Below are 26,604 nucleotides of genomic sequence, written 5' to 3' on the forward strand. Positions count from 1 at the left end.
TACCCAATGATATATTTCTATTCATTTGGTGCAAGAAGCTTCCAGGCTAAACAGTTGCTTTTAACACAAACATTCCCTTGCAAGGTTTGCCTTCTTCAAAGTTGCCCTGAGACTCTAGAGCCCAAATTGAATAAAACAGAACAAAGTGATTTTGTTGATTTCCAATTCCGTTGCCCAAGCTAAGGGGAAGACAGAAAATAATTGAACATCTGGATGGGGAAAAGGGAAACTGAGTATTAAACCTCCTTTGAGTTTAATCATCCCACTTGGGGATTACTGACATGTGGACAGAAACTGGCTACAACAAAATTGTAAAGTTTTTAAAGCAATTTGTAAGTCTTCTGTTTATCACACAGCCCCAGGTGCAGATTGTTTCCGAGCATGCCACAATCCTCCACACTGTTTTGCAGGGGCCCATATGAGTAACCCTACTGCCCGAAGGTGATGTTTTCAAGAGCTGCCCCACATCCTCATTCACCCTCACCATCCCACCCCGTGCCCCCAACAGCATCACCCTATCTCCTTCCCCAACAGGACCCCAGACTCCCCACCAATCCCAGGCCCTGGTGACTCCCTCTATGTCCCCCTGGGGCCCTGTCCTCTCAGCCTACCTCACAGGATTCTATTGCCCCAAGGCCACTCCCCCACACTGTCATTCCCCCAATACCACCATCCCCCTCAACTGGCCCTAATGTCCCCTCATCTCAATCCCATTCCCTATGCCCTCATGGGCCTCTCCCCCAACCTCCCCCCCACTACCACCCCGTGGCATCACCCCCCAGCCCCATAGCCTCTATGCCCCCATGGGCCTCTCCCCCAACCTCCCCCCCACTACCACCCCATGGCATCACCCCCCCAGCCCCATAGCCTCCCATGCCCCCATGGGCCTCTCCCCCAACCTCCCCCATACTGCCGTCCCCCATGGCATCACCCCCCAGCCCCATAGACTCTATGCCCCCATGGGCCTCTCCCCCAACCTCCCCCATACTGCCGTCCCCCATGGCATCACCCCCCAGCCCCATAGACTCTATTCCCCCATGGGCCTCTCCCCCAACCTCCCCCCCACTACCACCCCGTGGCATCACCCCCCAGCCCCATAGCCTCCCATGCCCCCATGGGCCTCTCCCTCAACCTCCCCCCCACTACCACCCCATGGCATCACCCCCCAGCCCCATAGCCTCTATGCCCCCATGGGCCTCTCCCCCAACCTCCCCCCCACTACCACCCCGTGGCATCACCCCCCAGCCCCATAGCCTCTATTCCCCCATGGGCCTCTCCCCCAACCTCCCCCATACTGCCGTCCCCCATGGCATCACCCCCCAGCCCCATAGCCTCTATGCCCCCATGGGCCTCTCCCCCTCACTGCCCTCCCCCGTGCGCTTCTTTCGCCCCCCAACACTGCCCTCCCCCACACCGTCCCCCCCAGGCGCTTCCCCCAGTCCCCAGAGCCTCCCATGGGCCGTCACGCGCCCGGGCGCAGCTCACTGCTTGCTCGGAGCCGCCATCTTGGGGTCGGGCGCGCTGCGCTGCTGCATCCGGGCACCGCCGCCTCCCGCGCGGCACTGGCAGGCGGGCGCCGGTTTCTCCTCACGCGAGGCCTCGCGCGGCGGGGCCGGGGCGGGGGGCAGGGCGCGGTCAGCCTGGCAACCAGGTGTGAAGCGCGTGTAGGGGGGAGTCTCCCGCGGGCGAGGCGTGAGGCGGGAAGCTCAGACTAGCGGCTCACGGGGGTCCCTTCTGTGTGACGGGGGGGGGGGCATTTTATCCTCCCTAGGGACCGTCTGCAGGTCTCAGACGCCGCCCGCCGAGTCAGAGGCGGGAGTTCGCAGTCGGTGGCGCTTTGCCTGCCCGAGCAGCGGGGAATCGGGGCTTGGCGTTCGGAGCCCAGAACCGGGCCTGGACACAGTCTGAACAGGACCGGAAAATGCGGTGAGATGTTGCTGCACCCAGAGTGCAGACACAGGTGGTTTCTCTTTGGAGGAGAACTGACCCTTTGACAATGTAAGAATCATGCTGGGAGGCTCTCGCCAAGTGCTGTAGCCTAGGACAGTGTGGGTACGTACAAGCACTGGTGCTCTGCTTTTCTTCTCTGATCAGCTCTGCCCTAATGAAGCTCCTTCGGCTGCTGCCTGCCTCACAATCCGCTGTGCACAGCTAACCTGCAATGGACCTTTGGCTCCTCCAAATCGTGATCAAGCTCCAATGCAGTGCAAGGTTCAGATGGGTGACAGCAGTACAGGCAAGCGTAGCTGAGATCTTAGTTTGGTTCAGTCAAATGAATAGGTGGAGACACTGACCTAGACAAAGCCCTGGTGTGTTACCTGAGTCACTGAAGCAGACCATGTAATACATAAGCATCCTACCTTTTTTGTTCCATTCATAAAGCTTAGTAAGTAATTTGTATTCACAGTGGATTGTTTGTGAGCATCTTCTGAAGGGACAAGTGCTTGTGGCTATCAGTATGATATCTGCAAAGATATTGTTCCTAGAAATACCACTGCAAGTGACCTGAAAAGCCTTTCCCCCAACAAAAATATGAAACCCACTTGCCAGTTAGAAGCAGCTATCAGATAATCACCATCATTTTATATGGGGAGGTTAAAAGCAACCTGCAATCTCAAATTAGAAAGTATTTGGTAGACATCACACTTTGTCAATAAATAAAGAAAAAGAAGTTTAATTTCCCAACATTTTATTAAAAAACTGATTCTGCCAAAAGATACTTTATTGCAAAGATGGAATCTTGCAACAGAGCAGTAAAGTTTGCTGTAAACAAGCTTTAACCCAATAAGAAAACTCCTGTCACATTAAAACTAGAGGGATTTTCCAGAATAAATGTACTGCCCATTGGGAGTAGCTGAAAGCATGCTCTTCAACAATCCTTTCCAGGCTTAAAGTGAGTTTGAAAATGTCATTTTAGGAAAATGAATCTTTGCTAAATACACAATTCATAAGGGGTTTTTATGTTATTTATGAATCATGTAATGTGGTAGACATACAAGTTATATTTTTCCTCTTGTTTAATCCTCTTCTCTTGTCAGAATTAAATGAAAACCAGAGAGTATTCTCTTGAGTTTAGAATGACCCACCTATGCTATCAGAATTGTTCCTTTTAACATTTCTAAATAAATTACTTAGATATTCCTAATGCTTTTCTACACCTGTTAAGCAATATATGTTTATTAGCTATAAATAGCAAACGTAAAGCCAAACATTTCAAAGTAACATTAAATAATAGAATCACTAGGGTTAGAGGACAGCAAAACTTCTGTTGACTTATATGCAGTCAGGCTGGGTCTTGGAGTCAGAGATGCTAAAGGCGCATCTTGCATATACTGTAGTTCCTCTGTAAGTTCTATTAGTGTTAGACAGGTAAGTGCCCAGTTGTACAGGTATTCAGCTGGAACTGAGTTATGCTTCCACACGTCTTCTCTAGGTATACCTAAAACAAACAAACCCATAACACAGAAGTCCATTTCAAAATTAGGGCCAGCTCTAGCATGACCCACTAGCATAGATCCCTGTACCCATGTGGAGTCAAAAAGCTAGTGGAATATTGCACAAGCTCAGGGGCCCCATACTAGCAGATTCTGATGCAGAATCATGACCTTGAGCTTCTCACTTACTGAAGAAATCCGAAGTGAGCATCTCAAGAGTCAAACTGCAGTAGGAAGTTCCTAATTTAAGACTTCAACTACAACCATACTTTCTAGCTGGATGAGAATTAGTAACCATCATCCACTGCTATTGATTGCCCAACATAGCTTTTCTGCAATAGAAACATACTAATATTCCATGGCTGTTTATAAAGTAGTAATTTGCCTTTTCAAACCATTGAATTTGCTTTACAAATGCTATAGATTTTTTAAAATGAGACAAGCAGCATTCATGATAGGTATCAAGTATCAGAGGGGTAGCCGTGTTAGTCTGGATCTGTAAAAGCAGCAAAGAATCCTGTGGCACCTTATAGACTAACAGACGTTTTGGAGCATGAGCTTTCGTGGGTGAATACCCACTTCCTCAGATAGGTATGTTAGAATGCTGACACTTGCTGGGAGCAAACAAACCCTCTGGCGTTATTGTCTGACTATTCTGTGTGCAGTGTAGTTGTAGCCTTGTCCATCCCAGGATATTAGCGAGAGAAGGGGATGAGGGAATATCTTTTATTGGACCAACTTCTGCTGGTGAAAGAGACAAGCTTTTGAGCCACAAAGAGCTCTTCTTTGTCTCTCCCACCAACAGATGTTGGTCCAATAAAAGATACCTCACCCACCTTGTTTGACTATTAGACAGCAAAGTTCATACCTGTGCTGTTAGATGTGTTTGCATGTCTTTCAGTTTGGATGGTTGGAATGAATCAGTCCTGTACATATGCTGGAAAATTCAGGTCTGGGTTCATTAGGACAAATGAACCGAGTTTCACCGGGGCTGAACTTGGCCCATTGAGTTTTAAAAGGTCCTTTTAACATGTCCATGGTTGAACCAAAGAAACGAATACACTTGTGTGTTGTGCGCGCATCCAACTGTGCATTGACCTAAAGATAAGGTAATGACATAGGCATGGCAGAGGCAGGTAGAAAGACCTGTTGAAGGGTAAATACAAATATTTGATATTATATATTAAATTCCTTTGATAGTTGTTCTTAGAGGAGTTGTAGGAAGGTGACTTATTCTCTCTGGCTCAACTCTAAGATCATAAATGAGCTATAAAAGCTATCATCATGTTTAGATGTGGTAGCCAACAAGGTTCTAACCTGGTTTCTCTGAGCAGTGTTTATTTTTTTCTGAGAACCATGCTACCCAAGCCATGCTATAGCCTAGTTAGTCTTTCTAGCACAGTTTTGTCCTCAGACATGTTTGCTGCCTTTTAAGCCTGTCTGCTACATCCTTAGTGATTCAAGCTGGGATAAGCTGGGCAAGAGCTTTTCCTTCGCAGTGCTATTTAGTTCTTGTGGAATCGTTAGTATGCATACACTCTTTCAACCCAATGCCTTGATTCTTCCTAATTATATTGCCTGAGATAGCAGGGGACTGGACTTGATGACCCCAGAGGTCCCTTCCCGTTCTATGTCCTATAGTCCTGTGCTTTTATTTCTGTTTGTGGTCACTTTAGCGAGTTATACAAATCTCTGCTGCATGTAAGTCAGGGGTAGTCAATAGGTGGACTGCAGACCAAATCCGGACCACCAAATGCTTTTGAACAGACCCCAAAATCTTTTTATTTACTTATTATTATCATGTTGTTATTATTTTCTCTGGAGTCTGGCCTTTGACTATACCTTGATCAAGAAATTTGGACCTTGACAAAAAATGATGACTACCCTGACATAAGCTGTGAGGGAGATCAGATGTGCCCTTGCTGTTCATCAAGTTGCTTTAGAATGCAGACATTGGTCTAATTTTTTCCTGACTTGTTTTAGTTCATCCTGTTCTAAAACAGATTAACTGGTTGTACTGATTTTAAATAAGGGTATGGCAGTTCCTCTAGAATGTCTGTATGAATCCATAAAGAAATCAGTTAGATGCTTTCAGAAAGTCTCTTCCATGGTAGCCTGATTTTATTTTTTATGGACTAGTTGTATGTTTTATAGATTCTGCTTTAATAAAAAATGTAATTAAACATGACAGCTGTTATTCTGTAATCTGGTTTGTTGTAATGGGTGGTTTCAACTTCATAAATCAATTATGTATAAATCAAATCCATCTTTTACTGTTTACTTGTATTGTGATAGGATTTGTGCTAGGTGCTGTGCTAGACTTTAATACTAGACATTTTACATTAAAATGCTAGTAAAGATGAGAAAAGCAAAGTGATTTTTCCATGTTCAGATTCTGAGGTTGAAGTTTAGTTGCTCTTTTCAGCTATTTTGATATGTACCAATTAAAGGTCACTAGTAGGTACACAGCATTAAAGGGACCTGAAATAATTCTGATGTGTATACCACTGAGAAGTTGTATTTTGCTGCTCTCTGTTGCTTTACTGGTACATAGTGTAGGCAGTTAAGTGCAGGGCTGCCCAGGGGGGCAAGTGTGGCAATTTGCCCCAGGTCCCACAGGGGCCCCCACAAGAATATAGTATTCTATAAGTATTGCAACTTTTTTTATGGAAGGGGCCCCCAAAATTGCTTTGCCCCAGGCCCCCTGAATCTTCTGGGCAGCCCCTGGTTAAGTGCTTCATATTATATTACAGTACAGGTGTGTGGAGCGTGTGAGGAAAACAGGAATGTGTATTTGTGTGAATGTTGTAATACATTTTAAAATTGATACATATGACAGTCAGTGGTATTTGCCATTAGACCACTGAATTGTCTACTCAGTTCCTAAATCCTAATTGGTTTGAGTTCCAGAATAGGTTACATGCCAGGTAACTGTTCCTTTGTAGAATAGCGGCAACTTGTCTTTTACAAATGCAGATCTACATTCTCTCCATCTATACCAGGTTAGAATTGTGGGGAAAGAGGAGCTACGTGGGGCTGCTCTTGTTGCGCCAATAAATTAGTTTAATATCAGAAGGGAAGGAGCCAGGCCTGGTTAAATGTTTACTGTTCATGCTTCAGCTATATCTATAAAAAGGTACATGTCAAAGTAGTAGCAGTAAATAAACCAAGTTTAATTAGTGAGTGCCAACTGCTCATCTGATTTTAACAGACCCTCCATCTAGCATCAGCTCAACAAAGGACAGTTTGTTCTTTAAACAAATGAAAGAGTATGGGGGGTGGGTTAATATAAAAATATGCTGTTGCAAAAATATAAACACAAGTCAATAGGAAACCTGCGTGTTTCTGTTATAGATGTTCAGAATTATAACAGCCTCTTCCATTTCCTACCACCTTGGAAAGCTCATCCTCATGAGGAGGGAGAGAGAAAGACGGACTGAGGCCCAGATCCTTACTTGCAACCAAGAAGCACTTGGTGTGTCTGTGGGCTGTTGATTACAAAGATGCTGATTAGCCATTTTGTGCTCTCCCAATCCTGAGACTGTTCTGACCTGGGTCAGTTCCCTGGTACAAGTCAGAGCAGCTTGAAATGTATAGAAAAAGTGTTTACTCGTCAAAGTAACTTTTGTTGTCCAACATGTGGTGATGGAACCCATTTCAAAGCTGATTGGCTGCCATCTCTTAGAGCTGTGAGTTTTGATATCATACTTAGCAGGGCTGTCTTTCTTATTGATCAAAAAAGATTCTACAAATGTTTAGAATGCTTTGTCTGTAGTTTAATTAGTTGGGACACCAAAAATTCAGCGAAGAGTTCATTGAGACAATACTTAGCTGTAGCATGTGACCCTAGAATTAGTTTTTGATATATACCTTTGATACAGTTAGCCAGCAGCCCCGTCTGAACCTGCACATATGTGGCAGTTGGGTCAAAGCAGCAAATCTTCTGAATCAAATCATCATCAAGCTTCTGCAATGGAGAGAATAGAATCACAGGGTGGTCAGGAAAAACAGTAAAAGGTTACGAAGTTACTAAAGGTAGCCAAGCCAAACTGGTGGGACGTTTTGGGAACACTGATGGGGATGGAGAGGCAGAAGGGAGTGGAGGTATGATGGCAGGAGACTGGGAAGACTGAAAAATTGAAGAGTGGGAGGGCAGGAGAGTGAGCGTAAGAGGAGCAAAGGGATGAGGGGACCTATAATTCTTCCAATGGTTCTTAACATGATAAAATTTCCTTCCAATGTAACAGTAAATTGACTTTAATGCTACATCTGTTTATTCAGCTGTATTCTCTGTGAGTGTCTATTTATACAGAGAGATATACATTAGATTTGTATTTTACAAGGACACCTTTGCTATATATAACACCTCTCTAAAACCCTGTAGAAACAGAAATCATCATTCCCAGTTCTGCTGTCCAGGCTCGTAATTCACCTTCTTGAATTATGTTTACTATGGAACTTTATTAATATTGAAACAAACAAACAAACCTAAATTGCCTGTTGGTTATGACAGGGAACTGGAATGAAACAGAGGGATGAGAAAGAGCCAGGAGGAGAAGAGGGCTGTGACAGGGAGTAGATAGGAGGGCAGAAGGCATACTGAAATCAGGCATAGATATATCTTATAGATTCATAGAGTTTAAGGCCAGAAGGGACTCTGTTCATTTTTCCATTCTCCACTCTTAATGAAATCTGGCCTGTTAACCCCTTAGGCCCACTGCCTCCCCACTGCACATATCTCCAGGAGCATATTTCTTTCTCGTGTCACCCTTGGCAAGTCCCATTGTGTCTTTTTGGGTTGTTTGCCTAGATAGAGAGTGGCTCAAGAACTCAATTTCTCACCAGTACACAATGACTCCAGTTCTCAATCTTCTCTGAACCTACCCACTCTGGGTAGAAAAGAAGCAGCACAGCCTTTAGTATGTTATGCACTATGGCTGGTGGCTCTGCATAGCTCTTTATGTCGGCAAAGGACTCAGGATCGAGTTTCTGGATACACTCACGGAAGTCCTGCAGCATGAGCCGATGGAAGAGAATCTGCGCACGCCTCAAATCTACAACGTGCTCTGCAACTGGAATCACAAGCCAACCTTTCAAAGAGAGACTCAGAAACTCCTGCTACTGAAGATTTAAGGTTTTGAATGCAGGGGTCTGCCCTCCTTATGATTAACTTTCCCTTCCCATTCTAATACAGATAGTATTCACAAATGGTCTGTTTACGAACAGCCCAGGGAGTCTATCAGTGTTTTTAAAATGTATATGGATCAGGGAAGGGAGGCAAAGCTCATGATCTGGATTCCATTCCAAGCAACCCTGAAGAACACACAGGCCCAGATCCTCAAAGGTAGTTAGATCCACCTAACTCAATTGGAATAAATATCTGTGAGGAGCTGGGCCACAGCCTCTGAAACAATCTTCCTCCCTTGCTGTTTTCCCCAGAGTCTGCTGAGATTTGCGGTTCACTTAAACTTGGTTTAAATGACTGAAGTACGTTTTTATTTGTATTTTTTTACTTGTCCGAGTGTTGTCTTGCTTGTAATTTTACTGAGATTCCTAATATCAGCCAAAGAAACCATACTGGCTCTGCACCCCCAGTACCTAGGACATAGATTGGGTCTGTTTCACCTGAAGACTCCTTCAGTATCTCAGAGCAGGCTGCCTGGGCCATCTTCAGCATTATCTGGAGGTCTTTATGCTCATGAGGTGGTAACCCCTGGTAATGTGCAGGGCTGAGATCAAACATCCCAAAGGCCCGTCCTGTTGGCTCACGGAGTGGAACTGCAATGTGAGGCTCTCCATAGGCAAAGGTGCAAATGACCTCGGAACTGTCTGTGCACTTGAAGAGGTAATCTCTGAAATGATAGCAAAGTGAGGACAAGATCATGAATGCTACAACCCCAGCCTTTTTGGCAACTGCTGTAGCATTTGCAGTGAAGGAGCGTACATACCTTGCTGTTGGGAAGGAATTTTTATATTACTGAAACAGCTGCCTACATGCAGGCAGATTCAGACATCATTCCAGCCATATTGGAAGGAGAGAAATAGCACTTTGGAGCATGACCCTGCTCATCCTAGTCTAGCATTGAAAATTGTAAGAGTTTAATAAACACTTAAGTTAGTGTTGTGTTATTGCAGCAAACACAGGCTATGTCTTCACTACCCGCCGTATCGGCGAGTAGCAATCGATTCCTCGGGGATCGATATATCGCGTCTCATCTAGACGTGATATATCGATCCCCAAACGCGCTTATATCGATTCCAGAACTCCACCAACCCCAACGGAGTTGCGGAGTCAACATGGGGAGCCACGGACATCGATCCCGCACCGTGAGGACGGTGAGTAATTCGATCTTAGATACTTCGACTTCAGCTACGTTATTCACGTAGCTGAAGTTGCGTATCTGAGATCGATTTTCCCCCGTAGTGTAGACCAGCCCACAGTGTCCAGTTCATAGTTATGTTGACATTTGCTCTGTGGAGTTTCACAAAAAGTAAAAACATCTGCTGGAATAGCAAATAACTTCTTGACTAAGTTCAGCAGCAAGGGAAGATGTATTTAATAGCTAAGCCTGTGAGGACCTTGGCAGTTGAAGGCAATAACTACATAGTAGGATGTTTCAGAGGAAATGAGGATAACAGAACCAGGAAAAAAAATACATTAATTTTAAAGAACAGAATGCTCAAGACATGGGGGCCTTGCCAGGAAAACAGTCACTACCAGACACAGTGCTTTCTTGAAGTATATGGAACTACTCATGTGAGTAAGCATTATGCTTGGTGTTGAATGTTTACAGGATCTAGCCCAAAGAAAAGATTGCTAGCCCTGGATAGTTTATTACCACACACAACCAGATACCATGGGAGAGAGCATGTGGTAGAGATATAGACACCACTCCCACAGACTGTATACAAAGTGTATGCATATTCTGCCAGCAGTGGGCTGGACATTACAACTGGACTTAACCTATCAGCCTAATCTTCTATCCAGCAGCCAGCCTCCTGCAGGTGACAGTAGCCAAGACAAGAATGCAGCAGCAAGTCTAGTCATTGAGCTTTTCTTAGTTCACCTCTCCTGAGGGCTTGGCTACACTGGAGAGTTGCAGCGCTGGTGGTGGGTTTACAGCGCTGCAACTTAGTAACTGTCCACACCTGCAAGGTACATCCAGCGCTGCAACTCCCTGGCTGCGGCGCTGGCTGTACACCTGGTCTTCTTGGGGTGTAACGATTGCAGCGCTGGTGATGCAGCGCTGCTCATCAAGTGTGGCCACCAAAAGCGCTGTTATTGGCCTCCAGGGTATTAGGAGGTATCCCAGAATGCCTGCTCACAACAAACCGGAAGAGTGGTTGAACTATGAGCTCCCCCGAACTGCTTATCTAAAAAACAAACGCAGCTCCTGTTTGCTGAGCGAGCGGAGGCAGGCAGGGGAATTGCTTTGGAAGGTTCACAGCTGTTTGCTTGAAGAGAGAAGTCACACCGCAGAGGGGGAATGGGGAGTCCGTGTTGAGCAGCTGCTTATGTGGTCTGAAGGCTATTTAGGAGTGCATAATTTGCATTTAGTGAATAAGAGAGGGGTGGGGGAAGGGCTCGAAACTTTTAAATTGATTGCAGGTTGGTGATGTGTATGTTCCAGTCCTTAGAACTTGCAAGGCAGGGAGCTGACAGATCGAAAAATCCATTCTCTCTCTCTCCCCCACGCTCCCCCTCACCCCCCCTTTTGAAAGGCACGTTGCAGCCACTTGAACGCTGGGATAGCTGCCCACAATGCACCACTCCCAACAGCGCTGCAAATGTGACCACACTGCAGCGCTTTCCCTGCACAGCTGTACGAAGACAGCTGTAACTCCCAGCGCTGTACACCTGTAAGTGTAGTCATACCCTGAGTGCACTTTGCATGTGTTACAGCATAGGCATGGATGACAGATAGTGGAAGAGTCTCAAACCCACCTGAAGATATTTTCTCTCCTATGGAGCACAGTGGGAGGGGAGGGGATTTCCATATGCCCAGAGTGATCTGTAGTCATCATCTTGCGCAAAACGTAGTCGCCTGTCTTGAAAAGAGGAAAGGGTGTTTTTATTGCATTCAGGGAATGAACATCCACTTTGAAGCTTAGAGAGAGAACCACTGCTTGCTTCTTAGGGGAGAACTCTCACTCACATTCACCCTTTCTAACAAGGTGTGTTTTGTCCCCACAGCCCTAGATTCTAGCACTCACAGTGCACCACAGGTATGTACAACATCTTTCTTCGACTGGCCTCATTAAACGTATTCCCGTGCTCCAGTCCTGAAGGATGCCAACAGGTGGATGAGCCTCAGCCTAGTGAGGGGGCTACCTATGGACAGTTCATTTTCATTTCAGTTCCCATAGTACAATAGCTTCCATAGACCCAGCGCTCATGTCGGTGTGTCTTGCCAGATGAAAAACAGGCAGATGTCTTTAGGAAGCAAATAATATGACAAATGGGCAGCCAACCAGATGAAAATGTAAAGCCTGGAGTGAAAAATAAGTTGCCAGTGGGAAACCTGTTTATCACAGAGATGCAGCTGAGCTGTGGCTGCAGCAGCGACCATAACACAAGCTCAGTCCCAAACATTTCATCCTCTTGCTTTTTATCTACCTAATTCAGTTTGAGGTAAGCTGACAAGCATCCCAGTGTCTCAGTGCCTGCTGCATAATTGGAATATGAACTGCAGGCGATTGGGCTGCCCTTACATGCTAGCTAATTGCGAGCAGTCTGCCTCCGGATTTGTATTTACATTTTGCCTGCTGATGTTTCAGGATGAAGAGCCAGAACATTAACCATTTTCCTTTTCCATACCATAATCTTGACTGGGATTTTTCCTCCACAGTAGAGCAGTTCCCTTTTAGGACTGATTTGGCAGACAACTGCTGTGTGGGCTAGCATGGTGACCATGTGGGTATTGTTCTATACTTCCACAGGCCGATTTGCATTCTGGTGTCTTGCTCTATTGGCTGGTAGGAGCCAGGAGTACTAAAGGTCCAGTACCTTTAGCTCAGAGGAGATGCTTAGTGAGGGTGGTGCTGCTGATTTTAATGCAGGAACTGAAGGGAATCCCAACCAGCCTTTCTTGGTTGAAGGAAGATCACCGTAAGGGACAGCAAGAATGAAAAGTGGTATCCCCTAGAGAAGGAACCTTCCTTCCCTTTCCCCCCACAGAATATTGTATCAGGTACTAGAATCTTTGGCAGGATTAATCTTGGTTGGAAGCCAAACTGAGCTAACAATGGTTGATCCCTGCCAAACTGCACTAGCCCAATCCATCACTATTATAACAAGAGGTCTCTTCTGTGCAGTGGTCTGAGACTAACGTGAAAGGACTAGGCATACCTTATCTTTGCCAGGCTCCACCAGGTACATAGTGATGTTGCGGATGGTGGGTGCCCTGGTGCAGAGCCAGCCCACAGCAGTGAATGCAACCTGCAATATGTTTTCCAGTGTGCGGACGTGGTGGTAGGCTTCGCTGAATACGTGGGAAACCCCCTATGGAAACAGAACCCTCTAAATGACGTGGAGATAAAGTTGGGGACGTTTTCATAGCAAATTAAGCAAAAAAAATGATTAAAATGTTAGTCTATCTCAATTGTTTTTAAAGGAGAGAATCTCTAAGAATACAAAGCTATCCAATGAATGCCATTTGTCACAAAGTCCCCAGGCGATGCTCTGGAACTTCTCCCCACAAAGCCAGTCAGGACTTTGGGGAGCCTCCTCTCCCTTGGAGCAGACTGTCTTCAGGGCAAGAAGCTCGCACGGCTTCATCTTCCTGGGTCTGACCTTGGAGCATTCATCATCCTCCACCCCTCTGTGCGCTTCCCACAGCGAGTCCGCCCTGGCGGGGTCCTGGGGAAGCCAGAGAGTCCTGCATGCACCTTCACTTTGCAGTCAGATGTGACTCTTAGCCAGCCAGTAAAACAGAGGTTTATTAGATGACAGGAATACGGTCTAAAACAGAGCTTGTAGGTACACAGAACGGAACCCCTCAGCCAGGTCTGTTCTGGGGCCCAGCAAGCCAGACAACCCCGGCTGCCCTCACTTCCCGTCCCCAGCCAGCTCCTCCTTTCTGGCCTTTGTCTCTTTCCTGGGCTAGGAGGTCACCTGATCTCTTTGTTCTCCCACACCTTTAGCATCTCCTTGCAGGGGGGAAGGGCCCGGGTCATTAGTTGCCAGGAGACAGAGTGTCGACCAGAAACTGAGGCACCCACACAGTATTCAGAGGAAACATTAAGAACAGTCCCACTTCATCACACCATTGTCAAATGAGACCCCAGGGTTCAGGGGCCCAGGTCAGTACCGGAGTGCTGAACGATTGGAGGTCCAGTGATCTCTGAGAAGGTAGGACTTCCCTCCCAGTGCTGGCATATTGTGCTCTCTTCTGACCAAGAGGGGTAACTACAATGAGGCTGGTTCCAACAGCAGTTATTTAGTAGTATTCTGGCCAGGTAAATAAAGGGAAGGGCAGGGGGTGGAATATCAAACAGAGAAGACTAAGGAATAAGTGATACATGCATAGGGGCTAGCCTGTGTACCAACTATCATTTTTGGTTGACTGTGTATCTCTGTAAAGTTCCCTTTCTTTCCATTGTATCTTAACATCCACTGAGATTTTCCAGATTCTATTTCTATTGCACACTTTGCTGTAGTACCTGGCTGCTGACACTATCTCCAGCTTGACTTCCACTAATTTGAATCATTATCAACCAGCAAAGTAGAAACACGTGAAGAAATGATACCAAAAGTTTTCAGGGACTGTAAAGAAGATTTTTTCCCTGATCCAGCCTGAAACATCTGGATATTTGGAAACACTGGTAAAGGAACCTGAAGTGCAGTGGTTTGCAATTAGTCCAGAAAGTATAACGTGAACAGCTTCATGACACAAGTACGTAGCTAAGTTCATGAAGGAGAAGTCCATCAATGGCTATTAACCAAGATGGTCAGAGATGCAACCCCATGCCTCGGGTGTCCTTAAACCTCTGACTGCCAGAAGCTGGGACTGGACAACAGTGGATGGATCACTTGATAAATTGCCCTGTTCTGTTCATTCTCTCTGACACTGGCTGCTGTCGGACAGGATACTGGGCTAGATGGACCATTGGTCTGACCCATTCTTATGTTCAAAACACGCAACCACTATGTTCAGTAAATAAGTGCTAATAACTATTAACTTAGTACAAATCTGTTTGTAGTTCACCATTCACATTTAGAGGCAAAGCCTCCTAAATAATGGATACAGGGATAACACTGGTCTATTTGTGCCTTTTTCATCCCAGAGAGCAAAATGCATTTACAGTGCATTTTCTAACTGTACAGCTGCTGCCTAGTCACAGCGAGGCACATGAAGTCCCAAACTGCTTGTTTGAAGCATCTAATGAACCTGCTTTTCTTATTGTGCCCACCTGATAGAAACCAATCTCGTGGGTTAGAAAGATGGTTTGCTCACACTGGTCCCGCAGGGTGTCAAGTCCTAGAATCCCAATAGTTCTCCATCGGGAATCCTGCAGTGGCAGCACCAGGAATGAGCCTCTCCTCTCCCGTTCTGCCCGGTCATAGTTCCAGAAGTGGATATTTCCATGGAACTGAACTCTTGGAACATGGACTGGCTTTCCCTCTTCTGCTGCTGCAAAGCTGAGGGACAGGCATACCATGGGGAGGGCAAGAGGAGGTTTGTAGGAGAAAGGTAAGTAGGCAGAGAAAGTCTTCAGAAAAACTCTGAGGATTTCCAAATACATGTGGGGGTAAAGTAATCTAAACACAGGTGTTCAATGGGGAGAAACTTGAAAGCAGCAATGCCCTGAAAACACTTACAGGAAATAGTGGATAGCAAATTACACAGGACAGGAGGGTGCAGTGCCACATAGCACCAAAAAGACAAACAAACACACAGTGCAGCTTTAGGCTCTTTATGCTAAGGCATCATGGATTGGAGTAGGAAGGTGATGGTCTGCTCTGTCAGGCACTGATGAAACAATATGTAGAATACTGGATCTACCTCTTGCATCCCAGAAAAATAATGACAATAATACTTAGCACTTACCTGGCACTTTTCATCTTCAAAGTTCTGTAAAATATCAGCTAAAGAATGTAACTAACTAGAGACAAATTAAGAGGGGTGATTCAGAGGGGAGTAATAGTGATGGACTAGAGGGGATGATATATAAGGAAGGAGATAAAGAGACAAATACTTACATAAGTGATCAGGGGGCATGATGATTGTTTCCTAGAGCTTAAAGGGTGTAAGGGAGTGGAAAGTGCTTTGTAGTGATAGGAAGGGTTAATAAGTAGCAGTAATGGAAGAAGTTTAAAAAAAGGAAATCATAGGCTGAGTATAATACAATATCTTCTTTAAGGATGAGACTTCTTTAGACTGTGGAACAGTCTCCCCAGGAAAGGAGTGGATGCCTGATCCATTAGGACATTTAAAACTCAGTTGTATGAAGCAGGGGTTCTCAGCCTTTTTTCTTTCTGAGGCCCACCCAACATGCTATGAAAACTCCTTGGCCCAGCTGTGCCACAACAACTGTTTTTCTGCATATAAAAGCCAGGGCCGGCATTAAGGGGCAGCAAGCAGCACAATTGCCTGGGGCCACACACCACAGGGGGCACCGCAAAGCTTTGGCTTCAGCCCCAGGTGGTGTGGCTTGGGGCCCAGAGCTGCAGTCCCATACAGCGGGGCTTTGGCTTTCTGCCCTGGGGCCTAGTGAGTTTAATGCCGGCCATGCTTGGTGGCCCTCTGAAACCTGCTTACAGCCCCACAGGGGGCCCTGGACCTCTGGTTGAGAACCACTTGTATTAAGTACAATCAGATTTATAAGGGATAATCCTGTGTTGGCCCCTGAGGGATGGTCTTTTCTATAGTATCTATCAGTCTAGTCTGTATTTCTAATGCACCCCATAGTCACTGTACTCTCTAAATTCTACGATTCAAGTGATTTAAGAAAAGGTAACAGCTCTGAGCAGGTTTCCTTACCTTACTCCTTTCATGTCCCTGTAAAGTGCCTGGTTTAGGATGTATGGGGCATCATCTGAGGTGCAAGCCACATACCGCAGGAGAACCTCTCCCCGCTCTGGCGAAAGCTGGTTCTGTTCCAAAAGGGCAATATACGCACTGATCTTCTTGTTATTCCCGTGGACTTCTGCATCCTAGCAAGCAAATATTTCACGTTACCTCTGTGCATTAGTCACTAGCCATTACACTTATTTCATGTGCTTACAGCTTATCTCTTTCATCACGGGATGTTATTCTAGGCCAGTGACTTTATTTCTCTCACACCAGATGATTAATGACGTCCATGCTGTCACTTGTCTAATGGGTTCTGGGCCAGGTCACTATATCATCAACTCAAAAGCTGCATTCTGACTGGCAGGGAGGATGGATTTGTTCCCTGCTTCTCCTAAGCAGAGACTACTTTTTTCTAAAAATACAATCTGCCCCTAATTACCTATGCCTAAGCAAAAAGCCTAATGAACTTTGTCTCCGAGGCAGACTGTCTTGGACCAAAAAGGCACGCAAATGCCAGAGTCAAGAGCCTTCCCACAAGGATGTCCCGACTCTAGCCTTGAGAAGTTAAATCTAGGAACAGCTAGCAAGAGCGCAACAGCTGCCACCACACTGCGTAGGGAGAGAAGAGGGTCCATTATGTAGCTAGGGGTGATCAGATAGGCCTTTAAAGATCAATATTAGCACCTTAAATTGCACCTGGAAGCAAATGTGAAGCCATTCACATTACAAATTCTCCATATGCATCACAAACTGAATGATGTGTATTTATTTTCAGAAACCATAAAACCAGGAACATGCATTTCTGGATTTTATTTTATTAAACTTTCCAAAACTTGAGGTGATTAGGTGATCATGAAATCCTGATGGCACCTGATAGGTATAGCACTGGCAAGACCTTCTGCATCTCATCCCTGACCTACAACTGCCTCAGCTATTTAATGTGTGAGTCTCCTGAACAGCAAGTGATTACGCTGTCTTCAGATAGGCATACTGAGGGTAGGTGATGTGTAAGCTTCCCACACCAAGTTACACCCACCTGGACTGGTGGTGAATGTAGCCCTTTAGTTGAAGACAGTGTCAGCCATAATCCACACTACACAGTCTGCGTCACTCACGCAGCTGGTAGCGATGCATACCTGGGAAAGTGCCTTAAAGACTGCCTTGTACACTGGCTCCATGCTTGCCCCACTGGTCTCAGCTGCATGCTGGATATTGTGCAGCCACTTCCTCCTGGCAGAACCTCGCAGGCGTTCCATGTGGGTTCGCACCACGCTCATGATCAGAAACTCCACCATGGTATCGAGAACTTCATCTTCATTACCGGTGAGCTCAGAAACAACCAATTCCAGATAGGTTTGAAATTCCTTTGGAGACAACTTCATCACACCACCAGCGTGTGGGTGGGAGCAGCAAAGGTGCTTCTTTGCTAAGGGATGAAACAGAAATAAGGACACAAGCACACCTGTTTGTGGCTGTCTATTTTGTTGTCTCTCAGTACAGCAATGCCATGTCTGTCACGCCAGAGGTGTTCCCTGCCCATCATTTGAAAGAGTCTCTCTTTCTACTCATTTCCTCCTCCCCAAAATCAAAATGTAAGTGCCATGGCAGCCATAAAGGCAGGATGCACTCTCTCCTCCTCTCTCAGTGGTCTCAGACACTGAGAAGATCACCTGGACAGCCCTCCCAAATCTCCCCCTTGCACAGCTCTACAAGGCAGCCAAGCTGTACGTGTCAGGGGAAGATCTGGAGGTTGCTCCTGGTTATCCCAGAATCACATTCACCTCAACCACATAGCCAAACTGCAGGGACTTTGTATGACCTGCTGCAGCCAGGCACATATAGACATCCCTGTTAGTGCTGCATGCTCCAGAGGCATGAAGAACTACTGGCCACTCCAATTAACACCTTGAAGGCGAAAGCCTACTGATGACCTCGCAGTTCAACCTTGTCCATTTCCATTACGTACAGCACTTGAATCCATTGTGGGGTTTTAAAGACCTTTCAAAGCAGCTATAATCTTACTAACTCTGCTTTGGTTGTCTGAGTTTAATTACTGAAATAACATTTGTATTGTGTTAAATCTTATATGGAGGATGAAACAAAATTAAAGCTCCATTTATAGTACATAGATGACTGGATGATGCTCTGGAATATTTGAATGTCACCAGGAGATGCAGACAGGGAAAACAGGAAGAAAAGCACTCTTTTATATGGCTTTTCTCTGAAGATCATATATTCTGTACTTCTGTTCTCCCCCTTTCTTTCGGGTTTCAGGATTGAGTTGATCTACAGTGATTTATTTGTTTAAAAAATTACTAAGGGCTCAATCATGACCTGCTGAACATTTCCTCCTAGGGTAGTAAAGGGGCTACATGCATCACCCGTCTTTGCCAGGCTGCTATTTCCCATCCTGCACATGTGAGCAGAGGGTAAGCAGACAGGGAAGGAATGGGTGGAATCTTGCCACATCCCCACTTCCAAATGCACCAGGCAGTGCAGCCGAACTGACAAAGAGGGGAGAAGTAAGCTGCACTAGCACAAGGACTGACTCAGCTTACTTCCCCCCTGGAGAAAGGGGGACGCATGGCCCAAACTGAGACTCTCCTGGGGTGGTGTAGCTATGCATGCCCCTTATTCATGCTGGATTGCAATGGGCCTGTCTATCCCTACATGATCAACCCTACGAGGGGACACTGAAGAAGTCTCCTTCAAAACTAACCTCTGGAGTGCCTAGCCAGCATTGCAGCAGAGAGTAGATGTGATATAACTGGAATCAAGTCAAGCATTTGATACTGTGTCTCATGAAATCCTATTCCCAGAGTTCATTCAAATTGGCTTAGCTATGAACATTGTCACAGGAGAGAAAACTGTCTGTTGGCAGTAGCAAACGGTAATGATACATGACAATGCAGCAAGCTGCAGGAAGGTGAACTTGCAGATTATGATGATTGATGATGAACACTGTGGTAGCACATAGGAACCCAATCGTGCTAGTCGCTGTACAAACAAACAAATGGACCTGCCCCAAAGAGCTTTCAATCTAAATAATGTACAGCACATTAATGACATTCACAGAGGAGACTAAACTGGAAGGTGCTGCACACACTAATGAGGACAGAGAAGTAGTATGAAAGGACCTAGGCAGATTAGAAACAATAGGAAAATAACAAAGTTAGACTCAACTTGGAAGATAAATGCCAGTGCATCAGAGGGGGAAATAATCTGACAGATAAATATGCAACAGGAGGGAGATACCTGTAAAGCAGCAATGGCTTAAAGAGATCTGACAATGAGTGTGGACAGTAAATTACTCTCCCTCTCTGGCTCTGGTACAACTCTCCCTGGAGTACTGCACTGAATTCTGGGCACTTCGTTACCAGAAAGATACAAACTGGAAGGAGTTGAAAGAAGAGCACCAAAATGGTTGGGGTGGGAGTGACATACAAAGGAAAAATTCGAAGAGCTAAACATAGTTTGGCTAAGAGATGACTAAGGGGGAAGAGGGTAACAGTCTGGAAATATGTGGGGGAAGGAAAGGAAGTGTAAGAGAACACAAGAAAGTAAAACAATAATGGGATGAAATTAATCACAGGAAAAATCAGGCTGACTATCATGAAACAAACCATAACAAAGATCAGGGGGTAGCCGTGTTAGTCTGTATCCACAAAAACAACAAGGAGTCCAGTGGCTCCTTAAAGACTAACAGATTTATTTGGGCATAAGCTTTCGTGGGTAAAAAACCTCACTTCTCCAGATGCAAGCTTATGACCGAATAAATCTGTTAGTCTTTGAGGTGCCACCAGACTCCATAACAAAGATGTCTGTCAGACTGGAATAGTCTTCCAAGGAAATAGCTGAAGAGCTTTTAGCTGGAATATTTAAAGGCAGACTGGACAGAGCACTAGAAAATGTGCTGTAGGGAACAATCCTGCACCAGACCCAGGACCTAGCAACTCAAAGGGTCCCTTATTTGCTTTTATAATATGAGTTGTGTGGGAGCCCCCCAAAATATTCCTGCTTAGGGCCCCCAATAGGCTAGCACTGCCTCTGCTGATTTCTGTGGTTCTACAGACACGTGCAGAGACCTAGAGAGGAACAGACTTTTAAAGAACAGGCTGTAAACCCTACACCACCGAGCTAGGATTAATACTGGGCCAATTCTGAAAATGTGAACCTCTCCTATTGTTTTCTATTCAGCTAGGTACTGGACTTATCTATGCAGAGGTTCTTCTAAACTACCCAGCCTTCCTCATTAACTAAATAGTTCCTTATGCACTCCAGTTACCTCCCATAATGCTATATTTGCACACAAGAGGGTGCTCTTGTACAGTCATTTGAATTTGCAGGCTAGGATTTCTTCTTTTTGAAACAGGATATTCATCTGCTGCTCCCACTACAAGTGCAAATGCTCTTATTCTGATCATCTGTCCTACACCCTGATCTGAAATTTTGCAGTCCCCCAACAAGTAAACCGAGAGAGAAAGAGAGCTGTTTGTCAATAGGCTTCAGTGCCTCAGTTAATTGATAATCAATGAAGTATATGTGCAAGTGTGAAGTTTGCTGCTAGGAGAGTAGTATTTCATGATCAATACACGTAATGGTTTGTAAAGAACGGCATAATGGAAAATGGTCTGACAGATTATATGCCAGAGCAGGAAGGAAGCCACTCTGATTGCCTCTCAAAGCATCCAAGAGCCTAAGACCCTGATGTTTATGGAAGCTAAGAGTCTGCTCCATTGGAAGTCAATGAGAATTTTATCATTGATTTCAGTGGAAGCACAGGTAAGCCCTATATGGCTCTGGACCATTTATAAATGTTTGCCAGTGACTTATTGGAGCTTCAAAAATGTGCACAATTCTTTTCACGGACCATTTAGGTTTTGTGACAAAATGAATAATGTTTGGGTTTGGGATACTTCCCCCCTTTGCTCCCTTTCTTCTTTCCTCCTTGGCTTTTTTTTTTTTTTTAAAGGGGAAAGGAGCGTAAAGCATAAAGAAATACCCAACAAGCCAAACAATGTTTGATTTGGGATTTTTTGTGAAAACCCTCCAAATAATTTCTGTCAAAATAGTGTCTCAGGAAAAGCCATTTTTCATCAAAAATTATTAGACTAAAAATGTTTCAACCAGCTTTTTGTGCAAGTGGTCACCATGTGGCTTGGAAAAGGGCATCCTAAGGTCTCCTGCACAGATGTGTGACACAAAGGTACTGTAGTACTCCCAGGCCTGGTTCATTCCCCTGTAACTAGAGCTACTGGCAGCATCTTTTTCAATGGTGCTTTTTATGGCTAGGGTCTGCCTGCACTAACATCACACTCTCCTCAGTCTAGGCAAACAGAAAAGCAATCCCCTGAGTCATGCACCACACTAACCCCTGCTCTTGCATATGTACACACAGGAGGTGTGTTACACTGGGTCCATGCAGGCGAACTTTACATCGAGCTGTACTATTCCTTCAGCCACTCTGACGGTTGTTTGGGAACTGTCACTAGAATCTGGCTGTGACATTCTTTTGGCTGTTGCACAGTCAGCAGGAGGCAGTGGAGGTATAATGCCAGAATACAGACTAACTGGCAAAGGAGGGACGGTACCAGTTGTGGAGAGTTTCTCATTTGCAGAGAAAAAACTGGTTCAGCTTCTGAAAGAGTGAATCTGTTGTAGAAGCAATGGCTTTGGTTGGAATTGCATGACCCTGCACAACTGGACCCTTGTTAGCAGGGATACAATTCAACTAACCGTAAGACACAGGTACAGTAAGTTAAATCAGCCTGTTCCTGTGAATCCTAAGGCCCACATCGGTGCTGTTGGCCCCTCCACTTCGTGGTGACACTAGGACTTCTAAGGTCCACAACATTGTTAAGATGAGTTACACTCTCTAAAGACAGACATCTCAGGGTATGTCAACACTGCAGTCCAAGGTGTGAAAGATACACAGTTAGACATACCCATGCTAGCATAGTTGAAAATAGCAGAGTAGATGAGATGCATGGACTTCAGAGCCGTCTGTACAAGCACATTGGGGACCCTGGTTATGTATTCACATTGTTAGCCTATGCTGAAGTCCTGCTGCTGCATCTATGCTGTTATTTTTAGCCATGCTTGCATGAGTAAAGCTAGCACAGGTATGTCCATCCATGCTGCAATCACACCTCAGACTGCACTGTAGACATACCCTCAGTCCCTGGGCTTTCCTCCATGCTGAATGCAACTCAGATCTGTATCTGGTCTGCAAGGCCACTGCCCTCTTGTACCATGATATCTATGAAAGATCAGCCAGAGGCAGCTGGGGATAGTTTTATATTGCTTATATGTTGAGTCCCTTTTCCTTCCATCCTGTTTATTTGTAATTTAGAGCGTAAGCTCCTCAAAGCAGGGACTGCATCTCCCTGTATTTCTGTCCAGCACCCTACCAGAGTCTGGGCACCACTGGGTTTTAAACAGCAATAGTTTATATCCCAGCAGGTAAGAGACTGCTCGGATGGAGTGAGTGCTCCAGGGCAGGGCCACTTCCCCATGGCAGTGTTACTTTGACTGCAATACGCTGACCTACAACATATGTCCTTAGGACCACAGAGATGGCACTCTGCCAACTCTTTGTTATATGGCCCCAGGACAGGGATGCAATTGACTGAGGCATGACAATGCTTCCCACAGCTAGTCTAACATGAGGTGTGGGATGAGGGGATTTGGGGAGGTTGCCAAAATACGCCATATTTAATAATTCTTGTCAGCAATAAGTAGCCTGAACAAATGTAACGTGCAGCATTTCAGGAAGAAGCATTGGGAAGGGTGGCTGTCCATGGTGGCAGACTAGTCTATGGGGTATCCAAAAAGTTCCAGTGAGTACACAGCCCGCCCCCCTTAATATGATGCTTGGTAGAATGATGGCTTGGTAGCTGCCAGATGGATTCTGAGGGCCTGCTGCACCTTTGTCTGATCCAGCCTGTTTTCCAGGGGACCAACTTTGTTAAGTTAGTCAGAGAAATGAGCTGACTTTGGCTACTAAAAGCCCCACACAAACCACAACTCCAAATCTCTATTTCTAACACAAGAGCTGAACTCCCTGTGTGGATTCTGAAAGGTCATTTAAGGCCTGCAGGGAGCACTGACAGTACCATTCCAGAGGCTGGCTGAGGAACACCCATTCAGTACAGCTGTGCACAACAGAAGGCAAGTTGGACCAAGAATGTCAAATGCTCGCCCACAGGACTTCTCTATGGCTACAGTTTTCACATCCAAATCATGGTTACTTACTGCTCATTATAACAGATGCAGAAAAAGGGTATTTCATTACACTGCGAAAGCAGAAAGCTACCACTTTGACACCAGCACGAAAGGAGTCCAAACTCTCAGGCCATGTATAATTGAAAAGAAAGGACACTTGCTGCCCATCTATAGCCACAAATCTCCATTTCCGCTTCATCTACAGTTCCTTCTGTTTACAATGGCATGTGCAAAAATAGGTAATACACAGTCCTTGCCCCTGGCTTCATTAGCACCATCTTTGAACAGCTAGTGACAGCATGTTACATAGCCCTTTTCTCTCACTGTACACCTCCATACCAGTAGTGGACAGTGCTGTTTTCTTACCCTTTTTCAGAGCCTCTTTTTCCATTCCTTCCTTAAATGTGCCTAGAACAGCATCCACCTCTTTCAGGTCAAGGTACCCACAGCATTCGTTGTCCCACTGCTTGAAGAGTGCCTCCAGGAGCATTTTTCTTTGGGCTAAGAGAGCCTCACGGTGAACCTAGGACAGGGAAGAAGCAACACAAACAGGAAATTAGGGGGGGAGGGATAGCCCAGTGGTTTGAGCATTGGCTTGCTAAACCCACCATTGCCAGTTCAGTCCCTGAGGGGACCATTTAGGGAACTGGCATAAAAGTCTGTCTGGGGATTAGCCCTGCTTTAAGCCCAGGGTTGGACTAGATACCTCTTGATGTCCCTTCCAACCCTGATATTCTATGAAAGCTGTAAGGAAAAGCTGACTTTTGATAATGCTCAGTGCCAACACCCACCCATAGGGAAATTGCAATGGCTGGTTCATCATTTGGACATTTGTCCATTCATGATGGTCACAAAGAGCCTGTCATCAAGGCAGTCACTCTAAAAATACCATTAAGATCTGCACTAGATGGCAGTCACAAAATCAGGAAGAGATTGGAAAACATACAAAAGTGGCAGCTCAGTTTTAGCAGGCAGAATGAGCTTAGGGTGACCAGATGTCCCAATTTTGTAGGGACAGTCCCAATATTTGGGGCTTTGTCTTATATAGGCACCTATTACCCCCCATCCCACGTCCCGATTTTCACTTGCTGTCTGGTCACCTATGAACTTTAGCTTCTCAAAGGGATTGACTCCCAATGTACATACTAGGAGTCAACATAAGATCAACCCAGGCAGGTGGCAGTTTCACGCCCCAGATATGTCTTTCCAGCCACAACTGAGTGGCTCTTTGTACGTGACACCACAGTAGTTTGCAGTGTTTGCTCTTGCTGTTTGAGTTTGCAAACCATTGATTCCAGTAGCGCCTTTCACTGGGCAGGGCCTCACGGGGCTGCATGTGCTACTTGCTGCTTAGAACCAGTTTTTGCGCAGCACCAGATGCTAAACGGCTGGAAATGGAATTCATTGAATGGCAAAGAATGTTGTGTTCAGCATGAGGATGGCAGAGCCGTCAGATCCAATATCTCCCCCAGATTAGGTCAGCAGCACAGAGGAAAATGAGAAAGAAGTCTAAGGAAACTGCAGCTAAAGAGGTAGACATGATGAGAAATGTATCAGCACTTTGCAAAGATACTGGGCAGAGTGGGCTTGTGTGTGAATTAATATATTTATTCAATAGATGACAAGGTTACTGAACTCCCAGTGGGTGTAACAAGCACACCAGTGCACGTGCTCACTATACACACCCTCCCACACACGCACACAGGCAAATGCAGTAGTTTAAAACTGCAGGTTTCTTGCTTGCATGGGTTACTCTCTAGAGGCAAGACAACAAAACTGAACATCTTAAGCGATTTTACAGCTGGCTGCACACCTGGTGCCTTACAGAGTCAGGCTGTGTTACAGGCAGCCAACCTGTGGCAGAATTAGCCCAGCATTGTTCTCAGGGCTAATGTGGGGAAAGCTCATGTGAAAATAGAGGGACAAAAACCTCAAGGTAGGAAGGCGAGGGCGTGGGTGATTAGCTCAGCCCCTCTAGCCATTTGTTTGTTTACACATAATATCAGCAAAGCCTGTCAACATTTACTTTTTCCAACTGTTTGATTTTTTCCTCTTCAGTCTGTTCATATCCTTCTTTCACAAATGCAACAAGTTTCTTCACAGTTGGCAGAGAGCTTTCGTCACCAACAAAGGTCTCCAAAAGCTGTACGAACTGGGGTAGGTTGAGGCAGGTCTTGTCAAAGGCACTCATGGCAGTGGAGGCACCATGGGTCTGAATATCTGTCATGACCATACGCAAGCCTAGAGGGGAGAAAATACATCACCCAGCAGGAAGCCAAATGCTGATCCAAAGCTGTGCATGTGGCAGGTGTCAAATCATGGGCTGAATATTGACGGAGTGAACACTGAGTAAGGGCCCCAGGCCTTGGCCATATATATGCTTAAGGAAAAATACCAATAGTATTTCTTCACAGTTGTGCTACAGTCTAATGCGAGAGGAGTCATGTAATGAGGTCAGGTTACACAATACAGTTTTAGCTGAAGTCACTGTTATACAACAAAGGGTGTGCTCCTGACATGCAGTCCAAATACCCCTTGTGGTCTTGGAGACCAAAGGCACACAATAAGTGACAACAGCTCCTTAGACAAAGGGCAAGACCTCCCCCAAGCCCACAGAGGAGGGATAGCTCAGTGGTTTGAGCATTGGCCTACTAAACCCAAGGTTATGAGCTCAATCCTTGAGGGGGCTATCTGGGGCAAAAATCTGTCTCGGGATTGGTCCTGCTTTGAGCAGGGGGTTGGACTACATGACCTCCTGAGGTCCCTTCCACCCTTGATATTCTATGGAACCTGTGAGGGTCTTGCAGGTGTGGAATGGGCACCACCATCCACACTATTACCTAGCAGCCATGGTAGGGCCACATGCAGACCCTGTGGAGATAAAAACTACAGGATCTACCACCTTGGAAGGCTGGATTTTGCCAGTTTCC

At 45.6% G+C, this 26,604-nt stretch overlaps 2 protein-coding genes across 2 annotated transcripts in view; both read right to left on the reverse strand.

The window, feature by feature from the left end:
• NSRP1 (nuclear speckle splicing regulatory protein 1) overlaps nucleotides 1-1,595 on the reverse strand; it is a 35,208-nt gene extending 33,613 nt beyond the window's left edge. The window contains exon 1 of the mRNA XM_050929579.1: nucleotides 1,486-1,595. Within this exon, the coding sequence (XP_050785536.1) occupies nucleotides 1,486-1,535 (50 nt within the window). The 5' untranslated portion in view covers nucleotides 1,536-1,595. The remainder of the gene's footprint in view (nucleotides 1-1,485) is intronic.
• Nucleotides 1,596-2,683: 1,088 nt separating this feature from the next.
• The window catches only part of EFCAB5 (EF-hand calcium binding domain 5), a 48,800-nt gene continuing 24,879 nt past the window's right edge, over nucleotides 2,684-26,604 (reverse strand). Inside the window, exons 8-18 of the mRNA XM_050929634.1 lie at nucleotides 25,701-25,915; nucleotides 24,041-24,197; nucleotides 17,587-17,876; nucleotides 16,418-16,590; nucleotides 14,847-15,075; nucleotides 12,784-12,936; nucleotides 11,380-11,483; nucleotides 9,033-9,286; nucleotides 8,277-8,506; nucleotides 7,305-7,401; nucleotides 2,684-3,439 (exon numbers count right to left, since the gene is read on the reverse strand). Coding sequence (XP_050785591.1) covers nucleotides 3,225-3,439; nucleotides 7,305-7,401; nucleotides 8,277-8,506; nucleotides 9,033-9,286; nucleotides 11,380-11,483; nucleotides 12,784-12,936; nucleotides 14,847-15,075; nucleotides 16,418-16,590; nucleotides 17,587-17,876; nucleotides 24,041-24,197; nucleotides 25,701-25,915 — 2,117 coding nt within the window. The 3' untranslated portion in view covers nucleotides 2,684-3,224. The remainder of the gene's footprint in view (nucleotides 3,440-7,304; nucleotides 7,402-8,276; nucleotides 8,507-9,032; nucleotides 9,287-11,379; nucleotides 11,484-12,783; nucleotides 12,937-14,846; nucleotides 15,076-16,417; nucleotides 16,591-17,586; nucleotides 17,877-24,040; nucleotides 24,198-25,700; nucleotides 25,916-26,604) is intronic.

The sequence above is a fragment of the Gopherus flavomarginatus genome, chromosome 19 (genome assembly GCF_025201925.1).
Source record: "Gopherus flavomarginatus isolate rGopFla2 chromosome 19, rGopFla2.mat.asm, whole genome shotgun sequence".
In the NCBI taxonomy this organism is placed as follows: Eukaryota; Metazoa; Chordata; order Testudines; family Testudinidae; genus Gopherus; species Gopherus flavomarginatus.